We start from the raw sequence: 27605 nt of genomic DNA on the forward strand, positions 1-27605 counted from the left end.
TGCCATATTTTGTATGAAATTAATATGAAAACACTTGCATACAAAAGAAATTTCTTATGTAAGTATTATTTGTAATGTCTGGACATTCCCGGTACAAAGTAGCTCCTAGTATTAAGTACAGTATAGAGCAATATATATACGGACAAAATGGCGGCGCGTCACTGTGCAGCGTTGTCAATAAATGAGTCCAATGTGTACTCGGTTAATCGAGTTATAAATAAAAACAGGCTTTTTGTAGGTAAGTTTTAGAATACTAAGAAATGTGACGTTTCTTACATCATGTTATTTGCTTCGTCGGCAGCGTTTTTAAGTAAATCTAAAGAACGAAAATTAAACATCGAGCGGACAGGAAAAGAATGGGGGACAGTAGTGGATAATCTTCCCTTGATAAAAACCGAGGTTAACCAAAATGTAAGTAGGTCCAAATATTTGGAATCCTTTGCTTTTATCGTTTTATGTAAAACAGGTTGATATGTCTTACTCAATTATTTCCACATGCATCAACAAATATGTAAACCTTAAGAAAAAAATGTTTCATTTATGTCAACAGATTCTACATCTTATCGCAATATTTAATCTGATTATTAAAAAATGATCATAATTAGCTCTAATTTATTAAGTTTGCTACAAAGAAATAGGCGAAAAAGTCCGAGTAATCCAATAGCTTAGGACCTATCTATTTATAGGGAGTACTCAGGGGAGGTTATTCACTATTTTCCCTCATTGATGCCAGTGGTAAAAAAAATACTCAAAAATTATTTGAAGAAGGTAAAACAATGGATTGTGTATCAAATACTTTAAATGTGCCTGAATCGACCGTTGGAAATTTAAAGAAGAGAATTGAGCAGAGAGATTCTATAGAAAATATTCCAAAAAGTGGTAGAAAATCAACTGTGACAGCAAGGGAGTATAGGAGGTTAGAAAGGTTAGTTAAAATGAATAGGAGAGACAGTTTACAAGATATAACAACTAAATTTAAAGAAAAACAGAGACAGGCCACTAGCTAAAAGGACATTACAATTTTATTTACATAAGCATGGATTTAGGCGACGAGTAGCAAGGAAGAAACTGACTATCCGGGAGGTTGATCGCAGGAAACGGTTGTCATGGTGCTGAGAAAAGAGGAAACTTCAGGGTTTTGTTTTCCAGGATTTTGGAAACATGACCCATACCCATGGAATTGGGAACAATAGCAATATTTTGTTAAAAATTGGGGGAAAATGCATTACTTAAATTTTCCAGTCAGTGTTTTTTTCATCAAAATATTCGGCGAAATTTGGCCCCATTCCCCCCTCAAAATAGTATGTTTCCCCCCCCCCTCAAAGCCTAACTTTTCTCTTATATGGCAGCCAGAAATTTGCCTGCAATGAATATCATTTTATTTTGGAACTAACTGCTGAAAAATGTTTTATTTTATGACTGTAAGAGTTACTGTTAAGCAAGGTTGTTTACAAATCGTTCTCTGGTAGGTAAGGGGAGCTACTCCCGGCGTCCCAACAAGTTTAACATGCGACACATCAATATTTTAGATCCATATATTAAAGAAGAAGGCCATGATGGCCCTGAGGTCGCTCACCTGTATATAGACCTCCTGGGCGGGGCCAATTTTGACCCCAGGGCTTTAATTTGAACAAACTTGGTAGACACTCATGAGAAGATGTTTCATGCTAAATATCTTAGCTTTAGCTCTTTGGATTCTTTAAAAGAAGATTTTTCAAGTTTTTACTATATGCATATCGGGAAAATCAATGACCCCCAGGGCGGGGCCAATTTTGACCCTAGGGCTTTTATTTGAACAAAGTTGGTAGACACTCACTAGAAGATGATTCATGCCAAATATCTAAGCTCCAGCTCTTTTGGTTTTATAAAAGAAGATTTTTAAGTTTTTTTCTTTCGGTTGCCATGGCAACCAGAGTTCTGCATGAAATTAAATTCTTCGAACAATTTTTAAAGGTGACCACCAAAGGAACATTCCTGTGAAGTTTGGATGAAATTGGCTTAGTGGTTTATGAGGAGATGTCATTTAAAGTAAAAGTTTACGGACGGACGCCGGCCGGACGGACGCCGGACGAAAAGCGATCACAAAAGCTTACCCTGTCACTTTGTGACAGGTGAGCTAAAAATAAACAAAGGGCAATAACTTAAAATAAGGCAAGGCAGTGTACTGATTCTTAAGCACTGCACTTCTACCCAATGAGACCTATCTATCTACAAAGTTTCATGTTGATATCTCTTATAATTTTAGAGTTATGTCCCGGACAAAGTTCAAAGTGTCAAAATGACAAAGGGCAATAACTCGAAAAGTAGGCAAGACAGTGTTACAGTTATTAAGCACTGCACACCTACTCAATGAGATCTATCTACCTACAAAGTTTCATGTTGATACCTCTAAAACTTTTAGAGTTATGTCCCGGACAAAGTTCAAAGTGTAAAAATAAACAAAGGGGAATAATTCAAAAATTAGGCAAGGCAGAGTTATTTTTCTTGTGCGCTGCACACCTACTCAATGAGATCTATCTACCTACAAAGTTTCATGTTGATACCTTTGTTGTCCTGGACAAGAAAAGGGGACGGATGGACGGAAAGACTGACGTATCAACTTTTGATGTTTATGAGGCAAATCAGCTCATAAACACCACCGGACCAACAATCATAAGCAAAATAAGCTCATAAAAACCAAAAATAGCTCTTAATTTGAATTTTATGAGATTTTGTTCTTTATTTAACTACGGAATGAAGCTCATAATAATCAAATGTTTGCTCGGATAGACAGACAGACAGACGGACGGACGCCAGAGGGTATAACATAATATGCCCGAAATTCTTCCAGGCATATAAAAGCGTGTGCCCTACATGAGAAAACAATGGGCGGAACTAAATAAAATGGAATTTTGAAAGGGGATCAGAGGTTATGAAGCCTGCGTATCACAGATAAGACGTCAAAAGACAAATTTAAAAAGCAGGCAACATATCTTAAGGGTGATTCAACATTATTCAAGTAGGAATATTGGAACCTGACCCAACTAGAAAATGCCGAAAAGTTGAAACTAAAAATACCATAAGCACAACAATAATGTCATGCTGAACGATCTTCAAGGATAAAAAATATAACATCATTGATTAAATGTACGGGGAGACTCTTTACAGCCGCTTCACGGTACAAATAACACGGATGTGATCATAAAATAGATAAATACAGAATCTTAAAACCAAGCATTATGTAAAACATGCATTAGTATATTACTGGAAACAAACATTAGTTTTCCTTAAACCATGGTTGTATGTAAACAAGAGGGCCATGATGGCCCTGAAGTCGCTCACCTGTATGTAGGCCCCTGGAGCAGAGCCAGTTTAAACCCCAGGGGTTTTATTTGAACAAACTTGGTAGACAACCATTTAAAAGAAGATGTTTCATGCTAAACATCTAAGGTCTAGCTCGTTGGGTTTTTCAAAAGAAGATTTTTAAAGTTTTTTCTTTAAACATATAGTTGAAAACAATGACAATCCTGGGGCAGGGCCAGTTTTGACCCCAGGGCTTTTATTTGAACAATCTTTGTATATACTTACTAGAAAAGAGCCACCGCCGGGCGGGGGCAACGTTCGACTTTTTACTTTTTTTAAACGCAAACATAGAAAGGTTTGAACATATCTTAACGTTTCCTTTTTATAAATTTAGTTGTTCTCTCTTGTCACATTAGTTTTGTTTATATATTTTGTATATATATATGAATAGAAACATTACGCAATTTCTAAAAATAGCAACATTACGCAATTTCTAAAAATAGCAACATGACGCATTTTCTATGAATAGCAACAATGACGCAATTTCTAAAAATAGCAACAATGACACAATTTCTTAAAATAGAAACAATGACGCAATTTCTATAAATAGCACCAATGACGCAATTCCTAAAAATAGAAACATTGACGCAATTTCTATATATAGCAACAATGACGTAATTCCTAAAAATAGCACCAAAGACGCAATTTCTAAAAATTGCACCAATGACGCAATTTCTATAAATAGCAACAATGACGCAATTCCTAAAAATAGCACAAATGACGCAATTTCTAAAAATGGCACCAATGACGCAATTTCTATAAATAGCAACAGTGACGCAATTCCTAAAAATAGATACAATGACGCAATTTCTTAAAATAGCACCAATGATGCAATTTCTATAAATAGCAACAATGACGCAATTCCTAAAAATAGAAACAATGACGCAATTTCTATAAATAGCAGCAATGACGCAATTTCTAAAAATAGCACCAATGACGCAATTCCTATAGATAGCAACAATGACGCAAATTCTATAAATAGCAACAATGACGCAATTTCTAAAAATAGCAACAATGACGCAATTTCTAAAATAAGCAACAATGACGCAAATTCTATAAATAGCACCAATGACGCAATTTCTAAAAATAGAAACAATGACGCAATTCTATAAATAGAAACAATGACGCAATTCTTGTTGTTGTAAATATATATATATATATACACACACACACACACCAATAAATAAATAATTATGGTCATTTAAATATAATGCACAAATCTGAGAAAATTCACTAATTTAACCTTCAAGGTCAAGGTCATTAAAGAGCCCAAGCAAATTTGGGTTTGATAAACAACGAGGTCTGGTCCTTAAGAATGATCTGTTATAATATGACGTTGATCCCTTCAATAATAGCAAAGTTACAGTCAGTTACCGCCAAAACAATGAAAATTTCAATAATTTGACCTTCAAAGACAATGTCATTAATGAGTGAAGGTCAAGGTCTTTCGGTATATTTTTAACAGTTATCTTTGAAGATTATTATGTTCAAGTTTCAAGACAATCCATTCAAAAATAACAAAGTTACAGCCAATAATAGCCAAAAAAATGAAAATTTCAATAATTTGACCTTCAAAGTCACGGTTATTTATGAGTGAAGGTCAAGGTCTGTCTAGTTATTTTTAAGGGATATCCCTGAAGATAATTATGTTCAAGTTTGAAGACAATCCATTCAAAAATAACAAAGTTACAGCCAATAATAGCCAAAAAAATTGAAAATTTCAATAATTTGACCTTCAAAATCAAGGTCATTTATAATTGAAGGTCAAGTACTGGCGGGTTATTTTTAAGGGATATCCCTGAAGATAATTATGTTCAAGTTTGAAGACAATCCATTCAAAAATAACAAAGTTACAGCCAATAATAGCCAAAAAAATTGAAAATTTCAATAATTTGACCTTCAAAATCAAGGTCATTTATAGTTGAAGGTCAAGTACTGGCAGGTTATTTTTAAGGGATATCCTGGAAGATTATTATGTTCAAGTTTGAAGACAATCCATTCAAAAATAACAAAGTTACAGTCAATAACAGCATGAACAAGCAAAAATTGGACTTTTAACCTTAAAGGTCAAGGTCATTTATGGATGAAGGTGAAGGTAAGTGTGGTCTACTGAAAGGTCTTGTCCCAAGGGTTGCTGTGGCCAAGTATGAAGACAATACACCAAGAAATAAACAAGAGCACCGCTTGGCGGAGCATTATATGCCCGAAAGTATTCTTTTTTTATATTAAGGATGAAGCATTTGTAAGACATTACCATTACATAAATTAAATAAAGTATTACCTCCTTCCAATAGCAATCCTCCTATAAAGTTTGAATATTGTAGGCCAAATAGAAATTAAGTTATGCTCCGGAAACTGTTTTCAGTTTTAAAGTAATAGTGACCTTGACCTTTAACCTTGTGACCCCAAAATCAATAGGGGAATTCTACCCAATATGGACAATCATCCTATGAAGTTTGAATATTGTGGGCCAAATAGACCTTAAGTTATGCTCCGAAAACTGTTCTCAGTTTTTAAATAATACTGACCTTGACCTTTGACCGTGTGACCACAAAATTAATAGGGGTCTCCTTCTCAATATGGTCAATCATCCTATGAAGTTTGAATACTGTGGGCCAAATGGAACTTAAGTTATGTTCCAGAAACTGTTTTCAGTTTTAAGGTAATAGTGACTTTGACCTTTGACCTTGTGACCCCAAAATCAAAATGGGTCTCCTACCCAATATGGACATTCAGCCTATGAAGTTTGAACACTGTGGGCCACATGGAACTTAAGTTATGCTCTGTAAACTGTTTTCAGTTTTAAGGTAATAGTGACCTTGACCTTTCACATTGTGACCCCAAAATCAATAGGAGTCTTCTACCCAATATGGACAATCATCTTTTGAAGTTTGAACACTGTGGGCCAAATTGAACTTAAGTAATGCTCCGGAAATTGTTTTCAGTTTAAAGGTGATAGTGACCTTGACCTTTGACCTTGTGACCCCAAAATCAATAGGGGTCTTCTACCCAATATGGACAATCATCCTATGGAGTTTGAATGTTGTGGGCCATATGAAACTTAGGTTAGGCTCCGGAAACTGTTTTTAGTTATAAGGTGATAGTGACCTTGACCTTTGACCTTGTGACCCTAAAATCAATAGGGGTCTTCTACCCAATATGGGCAATCATCCTATAAAGTTTGAATGTTATGGGCCAAATGGAACTTAAGTAATGCTCCGGAAACCAAATTGCTAACGGACGGACGGACGAATGTCCGGCCGAAATGGAATAAGGGGCCATTTCTATTGTTTTTTTTCTATTGTTTAATAGAGGGCCAATGGCCCCCACTCTATTGTTACGGAATGAACTCTATTGTTCTCTTTTGTTCTGTTTACAGTTAGATGGCCCCCTATCCATATTCGGTAGTGCGGACGGACGGATGTTCTCACAGGACAGTAATTATGTGGCTACTCTAGTGTTCTCTCTATTGTTCTTTTTAGCCACGCAAAAGAAAATAGCCACATAAAAGCATTACGGAATGAATGACATCAAAGAGAAAGAACAGTTACCTATTGTCCCTCTAGCCACATAATTACTGTCCTGTGAGTGCAGATAGACAGACGGACGGACAGATGGACGCCAGGGGGTATAACATAATATGCCCGAAATTCTTACGGGCATATAAAAAGTTATGATCCAGGTACAAGTTTTCGGACGGGAACGGCAACAGCAACGCCGACCTGACTATAACAATACCTCTACTTTAAAAAAAAAAGAAAAAAAGTCGAGCTAAAAATGTTTCATGCTTAATATCTAAACTCTATCTATTCAGGTTTTTTCAAAGAAGATTTTTAAGTCTTTGCTATACACATATAAAGAAAATCAATGTCCCCCTGAGCGGGGCCAATTTTGACCCCAAGCTATCATTTGAACAAACTTTGTAGACACTCACAAGAAGATGTTTCATGCTTAGTATCTAATCTCTAGCTATTTTTTATCAAAGTTTTTGCTATATACACACAAAAAGAAAACCAATGACCCCCGGGGCGGAGCCAATTTTGACTCAAGGGCTTTTATTTGAACAAACTTGGTAGACATCCATAAGAACATGTATCATGCTAAATATCTTAGCACTAGCTCTTTGGGTTCTTTAAAATAAGATTTTTATGTTTTTACTATATGCATATAGGGAAAATCAATGACCCCCTGGGACGGGGCCAATTTTGACCCCAGGGCTTTTATTTGAACAAACTTGGTAGACACCCATTAGTAGATGTTTCATGCTAAATATCTTAGCTCTAGCTCTTTGGGTTCTTTAAAAGAAGATTTTTAAGTTTTTACTATATGCATATAAAAAAATCAATGAACCGCTGGGGCGGGGCCAATTTTGACCCCAGGGCTTTTATTTGAACAAACTTGGTAGACATCCATAAGAACATGTTTCATGCTAGATATCTTAAATCTAGCTCTTTGGGTTCTTTAAAAGAAGATTTTTAAGTTTTTACTATATGCATATAGGGAAAATTAATGACCCCCTGGGGCGGGGCCAATTTTGACCCCAGGGCTTTTATTTGAACACACTTAGTAGCCATCCATTAGAACATGTTTCATGCTAAATATCTTAAATCTAGCTCTTTGGGTTCTTTAAAAGAAGATTTTTAAGTTTTTACTATATGTATATAGGGAAAATCAATGACCCCCTGGAGCGGGGCCAATTTTGACCCCAGGGCTTTTATTTGAACAAACTTGGTAGACACCCATTAGAAGATGTTTCATGCTAAATATCTTAGCACTAGCTCTTTGGGTTCTTTAAAAGAAGATTTTTAAGTTTTTACTATATGCATATAGGGAAAATCAATGACCCCCTGGGACGGGGCCAATTTTGACCCCAGGGCTTTTATTTGAACAAACTTGGTAGACACCCATTAGAAAATGTTTCATGCTAAATATCTTAGCTCTAGCTCTTTGGGTTCTTAAGAAGATTTTTAAGTTTTTACTATATGCATATAGGGAAAATCAATGACCCGCTGGGCGGGGCCAATTTTGACCCCAGGGCTTTTATTTGAACAAACTTGGTAGACATCCATAAGAACATGTTTCATGCTATATATCTTAAATCTAGCTCTTAAGGTTCTTTAAAAGAAGATTTTTAAGTTTTTACTATATGCATATTTAAGCTTTAGCTCTTTGGGTTCTTTAAAAGAATTTTTTTAAGTTTTTACTATACAGTAAACTTCACTTATAGAGAACACATATAGTTAAAAACAATGACACCCCTGGGGCGGGGCCAGTTTTTTTGTATAGAAGTTTGTAGACATCCATAAGAACATGTTTCATGCCAGATATCTTAAATCTAGCTCTTTGGGTTCTTTAAAAGAAGATTTTTAAGTTTTTACTATATGCATATTTAAGCTTTAGCTCTTTGGGTTCTTTAAAAGAATTTTTTTTAAGTTTTTACTATACAGTAAACTTCACTTATAGCGCACACATATAGTTAAAAACAATGACACCCCTGGGGCGGGGCCAGTTTTGACCCCAGGGCTTTTATTTGAACAAACTTTGTAGACACTCACTAGAAGATGTTTCATGCTTAATATCTAAACTCCAGCTATTTGGGTTTTTTCAAAGAAGATTTTAAGTTTTTGCTATACACATATAAGGAAAATCAAAGACACCCTGGGGCGGGGCCAATTTTGACCCCAGGGCTTTTATTTGAACAAATTTGGTGACACTCACTGGAAGATGTTTCATACTTAATATCTAAACTCTAGCTATCTGGGTTTTTTCAAAGAAGATTTTTAAGTTTTTGCTATACACTGTCATATAAGGAAAATCAATGACCCCCGGGGCGGGGCCAATTTTGACCCCAGGGCTTTTATTTGAAGAAACTTTGTAGACACTCACTAGAAGATGTTTCATGCTTAATATCTAAACTCCAGCTATTTGGGTTTTTTCAAAGAAGATTTTTTAAGTTTTTGATATACACATATAAAGAAAATCAATGACCCCCTGGGACGGGGCCAATTTTGACCCCAGGGCTTTTATTTGAACAAACTTGGTAGACACCTATTAGAACATGTTTAATGCTAAATATCTTAGCTTTAGCTCTTTGAGTTCTTTAAAAGAAGATTTTTTAAGTTTTTACTATATGCATATAGGGAAAATCAATGACCCCCTGGGGCGGAGCCAGTTATAACCCCAGGGCTTTTATTTGAACAAACTTGGTAGACACTCATTAGAAGATGTTTCATGCTAAATATCTTAGCTCTAGCTCTTTGGGTTCTTTTTTAAGTTTTTACTATACAGTAAACTTCACTTATAGCGAACACAGTTATAGCGAACTTCCGGTTATAAGGAACAATTTATTTTGGCCCGAATTTTTTCTTTCTTTATTTAATATAAAAATATACGGTTATAGCGAACACGGTTATAAGGAATTATCGCTTTTAAGGAACTCATTTCTTAGTCCCAATTTAGTTAAAAGTGCATTAAATTACACTTTTATAACAAACTCCAAATATCGGCTATTCGTCAATATATCCTGCATTTTCAATTTTCGTTTTTATTGGCACGGAATAACACTCGCGGAATGTACCGTTTATTGTTGTATGTAATTCAATATATGAAAATGATTTTGTATAGAAGTTTGTAATAGTTTTCTATTTAGGATATTTTTAGCTTGAGTTCTTGTCACAAAGATAAAACGGTAATTCCTTTTATTCTATAATTTCTTTTCTTTATTAATTTTGCTCGAGTAAAGGAATTATCGGTTTTCAACATAATCACGAATGCTTGCAAACATAATCCACAGAAAACTACAAAGTATGCTTGATTGAAATGAAAAGAAATCTATATATTTCATTAGTTAAAGTCACCCTTAAAATGTAATAGAAGATATTCAATATAAAAGAAAAATGGAAAATCTCGTTTACTCTTATTCATTGAAAGAAAACGAAAAACACTGAGTTAAGAAACAAAATAATATTATGATGATCTATGAAAAATTGAGAAAGGGAGTAAAACTAAAACTGAAATAGCAAAGGATTTTCAAATTCTAAAATGTACGCTCTCGGGTATTGTGTCTAAAAAAAGAAATAAATGACTATTCTTAATCAAATGCTCTTAAAAATGGCGGACGATGTTTAACAATCAGTTCGTTATATGTAAATCTGTTCGCTATAAACACTCCTGATACAAGGAACTAATTCGCTATATGCTTATAAGGAACCCCGGATATAAGGAACAGATTTTGAATGTCCCAACGAGTTCGTTATAAGCGGAGTTTACTGTATGCATATAGGGAAAATCAAAGCCCCCCTGGGGCGGGGCCAATTTTGACCCCAGGGCTTTTATTTGAACAAACTTGGTAGACACTCACTAGAAGATGTTTCATGCTTAATATCTAAACTCTAGCAATTTGGGTTTTTTCATAGATGATTTTTAAGTTTTTGCTATACACATATAAGGAAAATCAATGACGCCCGGGGCCGGGCCAATTTGACCCCAGGGCTTTTATTTGAACAAACTTTGTAGACACTTACTAGAAGATGTTTCATGCTTAATATCTAAACTCCAGCTATTTGGTTTTTTTCAAAGAAGATTTTTTTAAGTTTTTGCTATACACATATAAAGAAAATCAATGACCCCCTGGGACGGGGCCAATTTTGACCCCAGGGCTTTTATTTGAACAAACTTGGTAGACACCTATTAGAACATGTTTAATGCTAAATATCTTAGCTAAAGCTCTTTGAGTTCTTTAAAAGAAGATTTTTTAAGCTTTTACTATATGCATATAGGGCAAATCAATGACCCCCTGGGGCGGAGCCAATTATGACCCCAGGGCTTTTATTTGAACAAACTTGGTAGACACTCATTAGAAGATGTTTCATGCTAAATATCTTAGCTCTAGCTCTTTGGGTTCTTTAAAAGAAATTTTTTTTAAAGTTTTTACTATATGCATATAGGGAAAATCAAAGCCCCCCTGGGGCGGGGCCAATTTTGACCCCAGGGCTTTTATTTGAACAAACTTGGTAGACACTTACTAGAAGATGTTTCATGCTTAATATCTATACTCTAGCTATTTGGGTTTTTTCAAAGATGATTTTTAAGTTTTTGCTATACACATATAAGGAAAATCAATGACGCCCGGGGCGGGGCCAATTTTGACCCCAGGACTTTTATTTGAACAAACTTTGTAGACACTCACTAGAAGATGTTTCATGCTTAATATCTAAACTCCAGCTATTTGGTTTTTTTTCAAAGAAGATTTTTTAAGGTTTTGCTATACACATATAGGGAAAATCAATGACCCCCTGGGGCGGGGCCAATTTTGACCCCAGGGCTTTGATTTAAACAAACTTGGTAGACACTCATTAGAAGATGTTTCATGCCAAATATCTAAGCTATAGCTCTTAGGGATTTTTAAAAGAAGATTTTTTAAGTTTTTCCTATTGGTTGCCATGGCATTCAGAGTTTTTAATGGAATTTAAATTTTTGAACAACTTTGAAAGGAGTCCACCTAAGGATCATTTCTGTAAAGTTTGGTTGAAATTGGCGATGTGGTTTAGGAGGAGTTGTTGTTTGAAAAGTTTGACGCCATTTTTTGAAGGACGCATGACGCACAGACGCACGACGGACGCAGAGTGATAACAAAAGCTCACCCTTGAGCACTTTGTGCTCAGGTGAGCTAAACAATTTTCTATTGGTTGCCATGGCAACCAGAGTTCTGCATGGAATGGAATTCTTTGAACAATTTTCAAAGGAGACCACCAAAGGAACATTCCTGTGAAGTTTGTTTATGTTATACTGTGGTTTATGAGGAGATGTCATTTAAAGTAAAAGTTTACGGACGACGGACGGACGCCGGACGAAAAGCCATAACAAAAGCTCACCCTGTCACCTTGTGACAGGTGAGCTAAAATGCATTAGTATATTACAGGAAACAAACATTAGTTCTCTTAAAACCATGGTTGTGTGTAATTCATGTATAAGTATATTACTGGTAACAAACATTAGTTCTCTTAAAACCATGGTTGTGTGTAATTCATGTATAAGTATATTACTGGAAACAAACATTAGTTCTCTAAAACCATGGTTGTATGTAACTCATGTATAAGTATATTACTGGAAACAAACATTAAATCTCTTAAAACCATGGTTGTGTGTAATTCATGTATAAGAATATTACTGGAAACAAACATTAATTCTCTAAAACCATGGCTGTATGTAATTCATGTATTAGATTATTAACTGGAAACAACCATTATTCTCTAAAACCATGGCTGTATGTAATTTATGTATTAATATATTAACTGGAAACAATAATTATTTCTCTATAACCATGGTTGTGTGGAAATCATGTACCAGTATATCAACTGGAAACAAACAGTCCTCTCTTAATACCATGTTGTATTTAAAACATGTATAAATATATTCCTGGGAGAAAACACTTATAAAGTTCTCTTGTGGAATACATATACCTGTATCAACCAGAAACAAACAGTTATCTTAAAACCATGGTTGTGTGGAATGCATGTACCGGTATATCAACCAGAAACAAACAGTTCTCTTAAAACCATGGTTGTGTGGAATAGAAGTACAAATATATTTACCGGAAATAAACATACTAAGTTCTCTAAAAACAATGTTGTATGCAAGGCATGTACCAGTATATAACTGGAAATAAACACTAGAAATGTTAAGTTTACCTCATTTAATTTGAATATCTGGGCTTCAAGTTCTATAGATGTATTTTTAAGCTCCTCATATTCCTCTTTTGTTGGAGCATCTTCAATTGATTTTAGAACTTTTTTCATTTCTTCCTTGATTTGTCCCAGAATTTCATCAAAGTCTACAGTAGTTATAATGAAGTCCCTCTTCTTCAGCTAATGAAAAATATCAATTCTTTAATAGTTTCTTCAGAAAAAATGTAGCTATGTGATTTATAACACTCCTACACAACAAATTATATATAAGGTTAAACATAAATTTGAAATTATCTCAATTGATCTAATCGATTACACTAAAATTTATCTTGAATTCTTAATAAAAATAATTATAACTGAACAGTGAACTCTTTAAAGATTTCAAACTGATATCATAAGTAAATTACAAATGTATATACTCTTACATCTTGAAGTTTCAATACAGCTTGTTGTGCAGCTGGTTGATGTACAAGTTCCTTATTGTCTTGTAGAACTGCAATCATGTCATCTAAGTAAGTATTAGCCTCACTTTCTTCTAATTCCATGCTGCTAGAGTGGAAAATTTCATTTCTATACTGACGTACCTATTGAATGTAAAACAAAACTAAGTTCAACAGACACACATAATTATACTGTGTTAAGCAATAAAACTAAACTAAACTAGATGAGAATTAAAACTGTTAAGAAAGTATCCTAATTGTTTCAATCATGAATTACTGAACTTTCCACTGTAACAACAAGAGCTGGTTGAACCGGGTGATGCTCCCCGACTAGGTTTTGGACACAGAAAATTTTATCTTTTGTAGTTTCACAGTAATGTCCCAGACAAACTTCAAAGTGTGATAATTCCAAACTTAGGCAAAGCAGAGTTACTGTTCTTTGCACTGCACTTTACTCAATGAGATATATCAACCGACTTGCCCGTGACATGTTGTCTCAATATGTTGATCAATTCTGTGAAATAGTAGTAAAATCCGACTTCAAATAACAAAGTTATGGGCCGGACACAATTTTGCTGCATAGTCATGTTTGACCTTCAAGGTAGGGGCCAAAAAGTTGCACGAGACACCTCGTCTTAATATGGTGATCATTTCTGTGAAATAGTTGTAAAATAAAATCCGACTTCAAATAACAAAGTTGTGGGCTGGAAACAATTTTTATTCAAGGTCATGCTGTGACCTTGACTTTCAAGGTAGTGACCAAAATGTTGCGGGCGACATGTTGTCTCAATATGGTAGTCATTTCTGTGATATAGTTGTAAAATCCGTCTTCAAATAACAAAGGGCCGGACACGGTTTTGCTTCTAGGTCATGCTGTGACCTTGACCACCAATTAGGAGATGTTTCATGATAAATATTGAAGCTCTGGCTCTTTGGGATTTTCAGAAGAACATTTTTACAAGTTTTTACTATACATATATAGGGAAAAGCAATGCTCCCTCGGGCCAATTTTAACCCATTTGTAGACACTCATAAGAAGATATTTCATGCTTAGTATCTTAACTCTAGATCATTGGGTCTTTTAAATGAAGATTTTTTAAGTATTTACTATACATATACAAGGAAAATAATTGACCCCGAGACATGGCCAATTTTAACCCCAGGTCTTTATTTGAACCTTTGTAGACACCCATTAGAAGATGTTTCATGCTAAATATCTTAGCTCTGGTTCTTTGGGGTTTTTTTAAGAAGATTTTTTTCACAGTTTATACATAAAGGGAAAAAGAATGACCCCTGGGGCGCAGCTAATTTTGACCCTAGTCCAGTGCTTTAATTTGAACAAACTTGATAGACACCCACTAGAAGATGTTTCATGCTTAATATCTAAGCTCTAACTATTTGTTTTTTTTTTAAAGATTTTTTAAAGTTTTTACTATAGACAAATAAGGAAAATCAATGACATCCCCCGACCCCCCCCCCCCCCTATTATGTTTCATGCCAAATATTTAAGCTCTAGCTCTTTTGGGTTTTAAAGGAAGATTTTTACAGTTTTTTCTTTCGGTTGCCATATCAATTTAATTCTTTGAACAATTTTTAAAGTTGACTACCAAAGGAACATTTCTATGAGTTTGGATAAAATTTGCTTAGCAGATTATGAGGAGATGTTGTTTAAAGTAAAAGTGTATAGGTGGACGGACGCCAAACGAAAAAGATATCACAAATGCTCACCATGTCACTTTGTGACAGGTGAGCTAAAAAAAAGTTTAGTTGAAATTATATACATTTACATAATAAATGGATACTGAATTGGTATTTTGATAAAAGATACATGTATGTATATTTTTACCGGATTCTATATTCATTTGATATTAAAACAAAACACAAATCATTTACATAATAACGTACCTCATAAAAGTCAATATTAACAAACTACCTTCAATTAAAATGTTATCCATAATGATTTTCAAATCATTTATGAAAAAAAAAATTCTCGGTGTGCATCACTTAATTACATAATTACACTGATAGCTTAATATACATTTTTTATGCTTTGGTGCTGAATATAGATAGTAATCAAGTTTAGTAATCAAAAAACATATGTGTTTGAGTAATCAAGAATATTTTTCACTTACATAAAATACCTGAAATTTGATGAAATTGATTGAGAGTATATTTAGTATACAAATGGGTTTACCTTTGAAAAAAGATTGTTTGGTCCAGTAACAAGGCCTCCAATATTATTATGAAAATATATGTTATTTGTGATAACATGCAGCAACCCAGTACAATCTGTATCGACTGCTGATGTCATGTCCTTGTACCCAGGAGCATTTATAAAACATTTGCATATGCTCCACGGGTCTGTTGACCAATTTAGAGCATTGCTATTTTTCCAGTCTGGTGCAGGTGGTGTAGAGGCATGATGCTGCACAATATAGTCATAGATGGCGCCACATATGTTGTTCGGACAAGCAATTTTGCCATTAAAACAACAGCTGCATTTTACTTGCCCAAGAGGACAAACTTTATTTTTAGCATTCCCTAATGGCTTATGGTCTGGCTTTAGAGTTTCAACTCGACAGCTGCCACACGTCACAGTTGATGGTAGTGATTTTGTAGAACGAATGGTTTGTAAGATATCATTATGTTGTTGGACAGCTATGTCATTACAGAATGGTGCCAGTCCCTCCTTTAAATATCCAAGTCCTAAACCAGCCTTTACCCACTGTCTGTATTTTTCCTTCTCTAAATGAAGTTGATGCGCCATACTCTATCAATATCTAAGCAAACCAACAAAAAGATTATGTTTAACTTAGATTTTATGTAAATAAATAATTATGGTCTTCGATTGCAATTCAAAGTAAAAAAATACCGGGTTAACCCTTTCGCTGCCAGAGGGTTATTGTTTTATTGATCACCTTAATTTGCTGAGGGTTTCCTAAGAAATTACTATTATCTATTAACTAATATAATTATTATTATTATTTGTTATTAGCATTATAATAATTATATATCTTTCCAAATATGTTAGTATAATAAAAATTATTGTCGATGGTATAATTTTCTTTATATTCATTATTATTTTTATTATTATTATTAATTTATTATCATTATTATGATTATTATAGAAACAGCAAAAGCCGTCCATATTGCAAATACGCCGAAAATAACAGGGACGCATAAGCCGTCCCTATGGCAGTGAAAGGGTTAATATGATGTGTTCCTAAACAGGAGAGCCAATTGATGGCCCTGAAATCGCTCACCTGAATATAGGCCCCCGGGGCGTGGCCAATTTTAACCAAGGGGCTTTTATTTTAACAAACATGGTACCCATTTGAAGATGTTTCATGATAAATATCTAAGCTGTAGCTCTAAGAAGAGTTTTTAAGTTTTTAACTATACACATATAGGCAAAGTTCTTGAATCAAGTTATTAAAAGGCGTTTAATTACATGTGTTTATTCAGAGGGGTTTATTTGCCGTTATTTTCTAATTATTTGCTTATATTTTTTCAATTATTGATAAAATGTCAAGCCCCTGTGAATAAACATAGGGGAAGATAATTTGCCATTTCTAACACAATACAATAGGACCAGTTGTTTTACAATTAATCAATAAATTAATATTAATCAATATTAGAAATTCATTTAATGAAGAGCGTAACAAAAGTCTAATTAATGTTTGTTGCTTTTTAAGATTATTAGCCCCCAAATTCAAAATTTCGTTTTCAATTGATAAAACATTGGTAATTTACCTAAGCCGTAAGAGAGTTTATTATTTTTTATTTGTTATGTTAACATTTCATTTAAGTAAAAAGTAATTTACTTAAAAGTTACAAGCTTTTCAAGGTTCTTATTGCAATTTCTTCAAAATTTAAGAAAAAAATATACTGAAACAAAAAAGACACTTTCTCCAAGTTTGAAAGTAGATATGTTAGTACAGTTTTTTCAATCCTTTTGAAACTCGATTTTTACGTTGAATAAACGATTTTGAGACGTTTCGGCCCCAAGACATATCGGCCCAAAATTAACTAAGACGTTTCGACCCTTTACCAAATCGGCCCCAGAATAAGTACTATGTTTTAAACCGGTATATCAAAATTTCATAGTTATAATAATCATAAATGACAATTTTCATGAAGTGGAACGCCAATTTTCAAGTACCTTGAAAGATTTATGATACCTCTTCTACATTCGGTCATGTAATTTTACAATGAAAAGAAAACAGAAGCCAAAATATTTATAATTCTTTTGTCACTGTCAACATTGTTTGATTAAACTAATTAATAAATATATAGCAGGTACATAGCATTTACTGGTTTCCTAGCAGTTTCAACTTTCCGGACACAAATCGCACTTTTTAACAAATAAAATAAAAATCAGTCTACGGAGGGGTACACAACATTAACAGGACAAAAATAGGTACCTGTCCAGCATTGCCATGTGTTTAATATTGCACTTTCATTTTACTTTTTAATTGGAATATAGGCCTGAAATGTAACACCTTTTTTCACCTTATTCAAAAATGCATAGCAGTTTTCCGGACATGTTTTATTTTGAATATAATTCAGTACCAAGAAGCAATGTTAAAATGGTTTTATCAGACAAACAGAACTTCCCAACCTTTTCCGTGTGGTCAAAATTATTTTCCGAAGTATTTATTTACCTAAAATGGGGTCTTAGTTATTGTGCATGGATATTCTAACTAAAAATTCCCTAGGTGTTGCTTATTTTTGAAAGTCGCAAGTTCTCTCACGTAACTTTTAATAACAGGCAAAACTTCAAAACATATAAATTGTTGTACTATTTCAAATGCTGTTTAGCATAGAAAACAAATGTCTCTCTGATTGATGAAGTAATGTGGATGCCTTACTTGTAAAAATAGACTGTACTGGACGAAAATGATAAACGGCCGGAAAACTGCTAGGGGACGGAAACTGCTAGGAAACCAGTATAATTTGATTTCAGTCTTTCAATCACTTTTAAAACATCTAGCATCTATCATTATCTAATAACAATAATAATTAAAAATATTATCAGGAGATTATAGTAAACGTTTTGTTTAAATCTTTTGAAGTTTTCTCTGATATAACTTACATAAAGCTATACACAGTTAATTAGTTACACCTTGAAAAAATACGTAGGCCTATAGTTTAATCAAGATAAAAAAAATAATGTTTTCTAAGAAATAATTGTAATTAACTTTCTTAATCAAGAAGTTTTAGTGGTTTGTTTTATAAATTAAGGATTAACCTGCCTTTATTTTTTGCTACACCTTTAAAAACATTAACGTATATATATCTAAATGGTTCAAGAGATCAAAAGATAATAAATAATTATTTAAAGAATTAAAGTGTCATGACTGTTTAATTGTAATTAAATTTATTGTTGTTAATTAATTGTCTGTGCTATATAGTAGGGCCGAAACGTCTCGCGGAAAAGGGCCGAAACGTCCCGGGACCGATTTGGTTTGGGGCCGAAATGTCCTGTTTACGAATAAACATATCGGGCTTTTATACCGATTTTGCCAAAAAACGAGTTTTACTAGCTACTACATGTATATAAGTGTGTACACCTAAGTGGTACCCTTGAACAACTGGCACATACTTTGCGAAAGTTTCTTTTTATTCCCTGCGGTCTGAAGACCGCAGGGTATTGGTACGCGTTTAACTTTTGAGGCACGGAGGAGCACGTGACCTGTTTTCGGTACATAGAGGAGCATGTGATCTGTAATCCGTACATGATTAATTAATTGACCTTTTCGAAAACGTAGCTAAATACCGTGTGCCGACGTTACGGATTTACCTCTAGGGAATTAGTCCGAATTACATTTAATTAACAACAAAAAACTATTACGTGATATTTCTAATTTTCTATAATTATTTTACCGTTTAAGGTGGAAAAACTTGAATGATGTGTTTGAAAATAATCAATGTTTCTTTAATATTTATCTCAAATTATAACAAACAATCAATTGTTTATACTGAAAATCTACAAAATTAAAATATGTGTAGTGGCATCTGCCATACTAAATAGAGATATTACTCGTGCGTAAACTTGTGTGTTTATTTTAACAATTTTTTTTGCTCAGAATTATTCAGAAAATGGTATTTAATCATTTTCTTAAAAAGAAATAATTGTTTTATGTTCGACCTTCTCCGGTCTCAGGCCTTCAACGGTCACCAGTTTCCAAAGACCTTCTTCTATATTGATCGATTATTGTCAACTATATTCCTGATACAAACGTTTATTCACCCCCCTCCCAAACAATATTGAAAATAGTTAAATAAAATATCTTTATATCATTAAAAATGTTCCTCGCAGGAAACCATTTTACTTGTAAAACTCTTGTATTATCCTGCATAGGCACTCGGTTCCACAACCTTCTATTATTATAATTTCTTTATAAAAAATCATATTATGTATATAAAATACTATTTATTTTATATACATGAAATGATTTTTTTTAAAAGAAATTAAAATCATGGAAGGTTGTGGAACCGAGTGCCTATGTTATCCTGGACTATTTTCCGCCATACTGATTTTCTCCAATTTTACAGTGCATGCGTACGGTAAACGAACACTACTAAATTATAGAAAGATTTTACAACACTAAATATTTTCCTACATTTTCTTAAGTAAAAAAAGGGCCAACGAGACTCTGCGAACAATTATTTTAGGCAATATTGTGCTGTTTCTTTATAATGAGAAGACAATAGCAGGCATATATCTTTTTATCATCTAATTTCAATTGAATAAATTTGATTGAAAGTTTGAACAAAGATAAATAGTTTTCCCATAACTACTTTCAACAAAATTATTGTTCTTTAATGTTTAATTGTATGGATGATGACAAGATTTAAACATTTCATTTTACTTAATTTGGAAATATGTTTACGCGTGCAGTTTGGGTTATACAATATATGCCAGTCTACTCCAAATATTACCCGAAAGAAGCTCTCAGCTCTCGCACACATAGCACCATCTAAATCAGTATATTGAGTCTATGTTAACATAATTATTTCAATCCTCTAGCACCGTCTAAAGCAGTCTATTCAGTCGTTGTTAAAATGTCACATCCACATATAACATATATCTTAGCAGTGTATTCAGTATTTGTTAACATATCTCACCCACCTAGCACATTCTTAAGCAGCATATTCAGTCTTAGTTTAAATATATGACCCACCTAGCACTGTCTAAAGCAGTATAATCAGCCTTTTGTTAACATATCTCACCCACCTAACACAGTCTTAAGCAGCATTTTCATTCTTTGTTAAAATACCTCACCCACCTAGCACAGTCTTAAGCAGTATATTCAGTCTTTTGTTAACATATCTCACCCACCTAGCAACGTCTTAAACAGCATATTCAGCCTTTTGTTAACATATCTCACCCACCTAAAACAGTCTTAAGCAGCATATTCAGTCTTTGTTTACATATCTGACCCACCTAGCACTGTCTTAAAAGCAGCATATTCAGCCTTTTGTTAACATATGTCACCCACCTAGCAACGTCTTAAGCAGCATATTCAGCCTTTTGTTAACATATCTCACCCACTTATCACAGTCTTAAGCAGCATAATCAGTCTTTGTTTAAATATCTGACGCACCTAGCACTGTCTTAAGCAGCATATTCAGTCTTTGTTAACATATCTCACCCACCTAGAACTGTCTTAAGCAGCATATTCAGTCTTTGTTAACATATCTCACCCACCTATCACAGTCTTAAGCAGTATATTCAGTCTTTGTTTAAATATTTGACCCACCTAGCACTGTCTTAAAAGCAGCATATTAAGCCTTTTGTTAACATACCTCATCCATCTAGCACAGTCTTAAGCAGCATATTCAGTCTTTGTTTAAATATCTGACCCACCTAGCACTGTCTTAAGCAGCATATTCAGCCTTTTGTTAACATATCTCACCCACCTATCAGCCTTTTGTTAACATATCTCACCCACCTAGCACAGTCTTAATTTTAGCAGCATATTCAGTCTTTGTTTAAATATCTGACCCACCTAGCACTGTCTTAAGCAGCATATTCAGCCTTTTGTTAACATATCTCATCCACCTAGCACAGTCTTAAGCAGCATATTCAGTCTTTGTTTAAATATCTGACCCACCTAGCACTGTCTTAAGCAGCATATTCAGCCTTTTGTTAACATATCTTACCCACCTAGCACCGTCTTAAGCAGCATATTCAGTCTTTGTTTAAATATCTCACCCACCTAGTACCGTCTTAAGCAGCATATTCAGCCTTTGTTAACGTATCTCACCCACCTTGTACCATAAAGAGCAGCATATTCACTCTTAGTTAACATATAATCACCCACCTAGCACCAAGTTACGAACAAGCACCTTCTTGTGCAGTTTATGTAGTCATCAAAGATGTTCAGATAAGAAGTTAGAACTGGTAGATAACAAATTATTTGAGTGTGGAATGCCGATCAAGAGACTAAACATGACTTAGAACACCTTTGAAACAAATTAAAACATACACTTGTTTAACATATCCTTATTTTATTTTAAGTAAGATAAAGGATTTCATGGCTACTATGTCTTAGTTTGCTAAGAGATAAACTAGCAAAGATAAAGTCAAGTATTCGATGCTTAAACATTAAATGTGAATACAAATTTAAAAAAATAGATTTTTTACAATGTATATATCTGTGACAACAATTCATCAAGAAAATGAGAAAATGTTAAATAAATGGTTAGGAATTATAAAACGTCATATATTAAATTTATGATAAGACTTCGAACATTAAATTGCTAAACGTTACCTTACCAATCAATGTTAAAAAATCTTTACTTATGTAGTGTTATCAAGGTGTAAGCTTCCGTACAGATTCCGACTTTTTCTTGAATGTTTAATTTTCTTTGTTTTAGGACACTATCAAGTTTAATAGAACAAATTCAGATTGGAGTGATTCCAAAATGTTTTACGTAGAAGTTTTTGGCAACTCAATGTCATATTATTTTTTGTTTTAATTCATTATTTTGTTCCGTGTCTTATTTAATATCATGGAGCTAAATTATCTGTGTTTAATATACAGTTTGAAGTAAATAAATAAATAAATAAATATAATTGCCAATATAAGAATATCATATATCAAAATGTCCTGCTCAAATATCTTCAAATCACTGCAAGACTTTTTTCTTAACACATTTCTGGTATATAATATGTAATCTGTAATGCACCTGCATGACAGAAAAGTCATTAGTGCGTCTAAACGCTGGAATGTAACTTTCGTCTGATTTTAATTAATGATAAAGATCCCAAAACGAACAATTTCAATAATTGGAATTATTTGGCTACATAATAAGTTTAAACTTAAAATAAGTGTTAGAAGCTATATATAATATGGTAATGAACGTAACCTTGTAAAATGTTACACCTATACAAGTTTAATATTTATAAATGCTTATTTGTCAAAACAATATGTATTTATAGCCGCTCCATCAAAATCAGAATACTTCACGTCTATTTATTGATATTGTATCATAGGGAAGTTGCATTATTTTTTCTCCCTTAAATATGGCAATTTCTCCATAAACTCCTTTTGAAACGAATTTACATTGAAGAGTACAATACTAAATTCTATTGAAGGAGTACACAGCTGTCAAATCTATATTGTAGGAGGATCTTACTGAGACTGATATAGATTTTGCAGCTGTGTACGAGTCCAATAGAATAAATATTGTTCTGAATAATGTACGAGTCCAATAGTATAAATATTGTTCTGAATAATGTACGAGTCCTATAGAATAAATTTTGTTCTGAATAATGTAAATAAAAAATGACCTTTATTTCATTCAACATTGTAACTTAAGATTAAACAAGCATAACGGCTCAATCATCAACTAACATAACGGCGTAAGAATAAAAAATATAACAGCTCAAGTATCAGCCAATATAAGTACGGCCTGGGCAATAATCACACCAAAAAAAAACAAAAAAAAAAACAAACAAAAAAACATAGTTTATACGGCTTAAGCATTTTCTAACATAGTTGCATAAGCATATATTCACGATTTGTCATTATCAGATCAGAATGCCTGATAGTATCTGTTTTAATTCTAGACCAAAAATAATTTAAGAAGATAAGTGATATACTATATTGTTCACTTATGCATTGGTGCATTATTCATGTACATTCAGTACAATGTAATGTTGGTTAAATCTTTAAATAAATTGTGCAATTTACATCTTGTTCGTCTTCTCTTTGCTGTTAAAATACATGTAATGTTAAACGAGATTATCTCTTTTATGACACCAGTATATTTAAGTAGTATCTCCAATTCATTTGAAATTGATACCAAAACAGACTAAATTATCTTTATGTTTAGATTTGTTTATTTGTTTTAACATAGTAGTGTGTCTCGTTGTAAAGCGTTTTATCAAGGTTTATCAGTCACAACCACTATTTGTAATCAATTAATGATAACGACTGAGGTTTGAAGCTCATGTATGATAAATACATTTGAAGATGAAGATAAAGGTAACATATGAACAAGATGTCGGATGAATACATTATGTTAAATGTTCATTTTTCACAGTATGCAACTGCCACTTAAACAAAGCAATGTATGCATTACTTTTATCCTAATATCCTAACAGTCATTATCATTGCAAGTATTATATGTAGGAACAGAACACAACCTGTTGATTGCCGAATACAAAGAAGCAAATAGTTATTATATCCACAAGCCGATCTGACATCATGTGAAGGACTTTTACTTTGCAATCGATTCATATCAAGTACCTGCCCTTTTCTTGTAGGAGGAATTGATAGGGAAATATATGAGGGAGTATTTCATAATTATAAAACAACAAAAATATTTTCTATGCACCATGATTCCACACGTTTTTAAAATATACAACTTTATATTGACATATTACTTAACCCTTTGACATTTTTTGCAAACAACAGGTCCCCAATGATTGTACAACTGGCTAAAATTGATCGTCACACGAAACCCAGTAGTTCTGACTAAAGTGTCGGACGAACGCAGGTTATCATTTCTGAATAAGTGATTGTCGGATTCATAGAGCCGGTATTGCCCTATTCGGACAGACTGTGTAATTGCAAGTATTATACGTAGGAAAATCAACATGTAGCACTGCCGAACATAAAATATAGAATGAATAAAAATAATAATGTCATCATGTGAAGGGCTTTTACTTTTAATTATATTTATATCAAGTATCTGCCCTTGACTTTAAGGAGAAAATTATGGGGAAATTTATAAGGGAGTATTTTATAATAAGCAAGGAACAGCAACAGTTTCAATTTCCCTTAAAATAAACCTTTACATTAAGTTTAACATCTTTTAAACAACGTCTTTCAGGAACAACTTTGATTTTCGTATATGATGTATATGATTGAGTTCCGTTCTACCGAGGTTTTACTGTAATTAATTTCTCTACGTGTTTTTTTATATAATAATTATTCAATTAAAACCCGCATATTAAATATATACAAATAGGTGTTATTTTAGCATCGTTAAAATCGTGTAGGAAATTGAAAAAGAAAACAAAAACAAACATATGTTTTTTCATTACTGTATAGTTATTAAAATGCCCACTAAGGCCCACTCCTAGTTTCGTTTTCGACAAACAAATTTTACGGCCTTTTCAATATGTTGTCAATCAAGATGGTTAATGGTTTAACAAGCTACATAATTTGATAAAATTATCATCCAATTAAAAATCAATATTTACCTTAATTACTCATATATTTTCCGTAGAGTTTATATCATTAAATCCAGGACTTAACTCCGCCATTGCGATATGGACACACAATGTCAAAGCGCATGCGTCTTTATCACGAGATGAAATTGTTATCAATCACGTGACTACTGAATTGTTAGCCGAAAATTAGGCCGCGGCAAAAATATACTAAATATTTGTCCTCTTTGTTTATCTTATGATAGAATTATCTTACATTGACGAGATCGACTTCCTTGCTACTGGTTATCCATTACATATTGTTAAATACTCGAGTTGACACTATCAGTAAAGGAATCATTCCCGATGGAAACAGAATTTAAAATATCAGTTCAATGTGGCATTCGAGATGAATTATGAACAATAGTAGATCTAAAATAATTTAGCAATATCAATATTTCTTTGCGCTGACAAATCATTAAATTCCTTAAAGCAATATTGACTAACAAAAAAGAAATATCCCGCTACATCCGTTACGCCTAACACAATATTAGGACAAATTAACATTAGATATCGGCGTTCATGCACCAAAGACCCCTTTCTCATGACAACAGTAGGCCATACAGGAACAGAACAAACCAAATGGTGGAGAAAGGAGATAATTTAATTTTAATAATAGTGTGTTCATACTGAAAAAAAAAAAATCATTTTCCAATGACGCGCCTATAGTGTAACGCTTGAATTTCTCTGTATACCATGACACAATATATGCATGTATGTATAATACTGTTTTTACGGACTCGCAAATACAGCACGGATATGTGCTAAATAATTTTATTCGAATCTTAGTCTTAATAAGGAACAACAACTAAATGCAACATCGTTTTATCAATTTTATAATTGCAGCTGATAATGTTTAATAATAGCCTATAATGTTATTCCTACATGTGATGTTATATTCCTGTCATTGACTCTATTTAAAATAAGAAAAATAAAAGCCCCATCTTTTGTCAGGTATGTTTATACTTTGCCTCGATTGATAGGTTTCAGCCACATACACTAATATAGCTATATTCAATTTTCGAAAAAATTCAAAGTAAAAAAATCCAAATGATGCTTATTTTGATATTGGTTAAACTTGAATAAATCGTTTTCTGGTTTCTCTTTCTAGTATCGTACTCAGTTTTCTATTCGGAGTCTCATGATAACCCCCTGTACATTATTTTTTTGTCGAACATGGACTTAATGCCTGCGTCTATAAGCAGCTGACGTTGCACTTTTGCATTGAAATAGAGTAAATTTAACTTAACATGTACATTTTACACAATTTACTTTAAATCGTTATTTCTATTTTCCGATTAAATGTTTAGAATGTTGCGACGTAAGATCATACACAGGGTAAGAAAATAACTATTTTTACCCATCTGAATAAATATTGATTTGGCATTATATTTAACCGTTAACGTTCTAATAGCAATAAAAATGACTGCAATCCGATTTGACATCAACAAAGCCGTTGTACTTTGCAATCAATTTATATCAAGTAAGTGCCCAAGGAATTTATGGACACATAGATTGAGATTTTTCGTAATCAACAAGGACCAAGGACAGTTTTAATTTTCCCCACAGTAAACATTTATAATGAGTAACTATAACATCATTCAGGAACAACCTAAATAATTGTATTTGAATGGGTTTTGCTCTTCCGGGGTTGTACTGTAATTAATTTCTGTACACATTTTGATATGAATATAATTTAATTAAATCATTCAAATAAAATTTCAAATGTAAAACTATGTTATTGTAGCAATGTTAACTTCCTGAAGAAAATTTGATATGAAAATAAAAGCTTTTATTTTCGAATCTGTGTTGTTCTACAGGCTAGAAGACGCCCACTTTGACCAACTCCTACTTTCGTTTTCGGGCACACAGATTTTACGGCTATTTTAAAATGTTATCCATTAAGATGATTTTACCAGCTACATTATTTGATAAAAGAAAATCATCATATAAAAATAAATAAATTATATTTACCGTAATTTTTTCACATACTGTCCGTAAAGTTTATATCATTTAATCCAGGACTTAACTCCGCCATTGCGATATTAAAACACAATTTTACAGCGCATGCGTTAATATCACAAGATGACTTTGTTATCTATCACGTGAATGACAAATTGTAAGATGAAAATCAGGTCATGGACAAATATACTAGATAAGTGTCCTCTTTTTAAAATATTGTTATGATAAAATGTTAAATGTATTTGTGTAGAAAAAAATGGCTGAATTTTTAAATAAATCAAATTATCAAATAAAGACTTGACATGAAGTTAAAACTAAATGACAAAATCGTCTACCGTCTCACTGGAAATCAAGACAAAAATTTAAAAAAAAAACAACACTGGATCTGAAATTGGCAATACTAGTACAGATCGAATTTCCATTTGAAATCAAATTTAAAACTATAGA

General features: G+C 33.1%; 1 protein-coding gene across 1 annotated transcript in view; it reads right to left on the reverse strand.

Moving 5' to 3' along the window:
* The window catches only part of LOC132743745 (uncharacterized protein CXorf38 homolog), a 35937-nt gene extending 8685 nt beyond the window's left edge, over positions 1 to 27252 (reverse strand). Inside the window, exons 1-4 of the mRNA XM_060732310.1 lie at positions 27171 to 27252; positions 15663 to 16248; positions 13454 to 13612; positions 13032 to 13208 (exon numbers count right to left, since the gene is read on the reverse strand). Coding sequence (XP_060588293.1) covers positions 13032 to 13208; positions 13454 to 13612; positions 15663 to 16235 — 909 coding nt within the window. The 5' untranslated portion in view covers positions 16236 to 16248; positions 27171 to 27252. The remainder of the gene's footprint in view (positions 1 to 13031; positions 13209 to 13453; positions 13613 to 15662; positions 16249 to 27170) is intronic.
* Positions 27253 to 27605: the final 353 nt, after the last annotated feature.

This window comes from Ruditapes philippinarum, unplaced genomic scaffold (assembly GCF_026571515.1).
Source record: "Ruditapes philippinarum isolate M1 unplaced genomic scaffold, ASM2657151v2 ctg7965_1_1_1_1, whole genome shotgun sequence".
In the NCBI taxonomy this organism is placed as follows: Eukaryota; Metazoa; Mollusca; class Bivalvia; order Venerida; family Veneridae; genus Ruditapes; species Ruditapes philippinarum.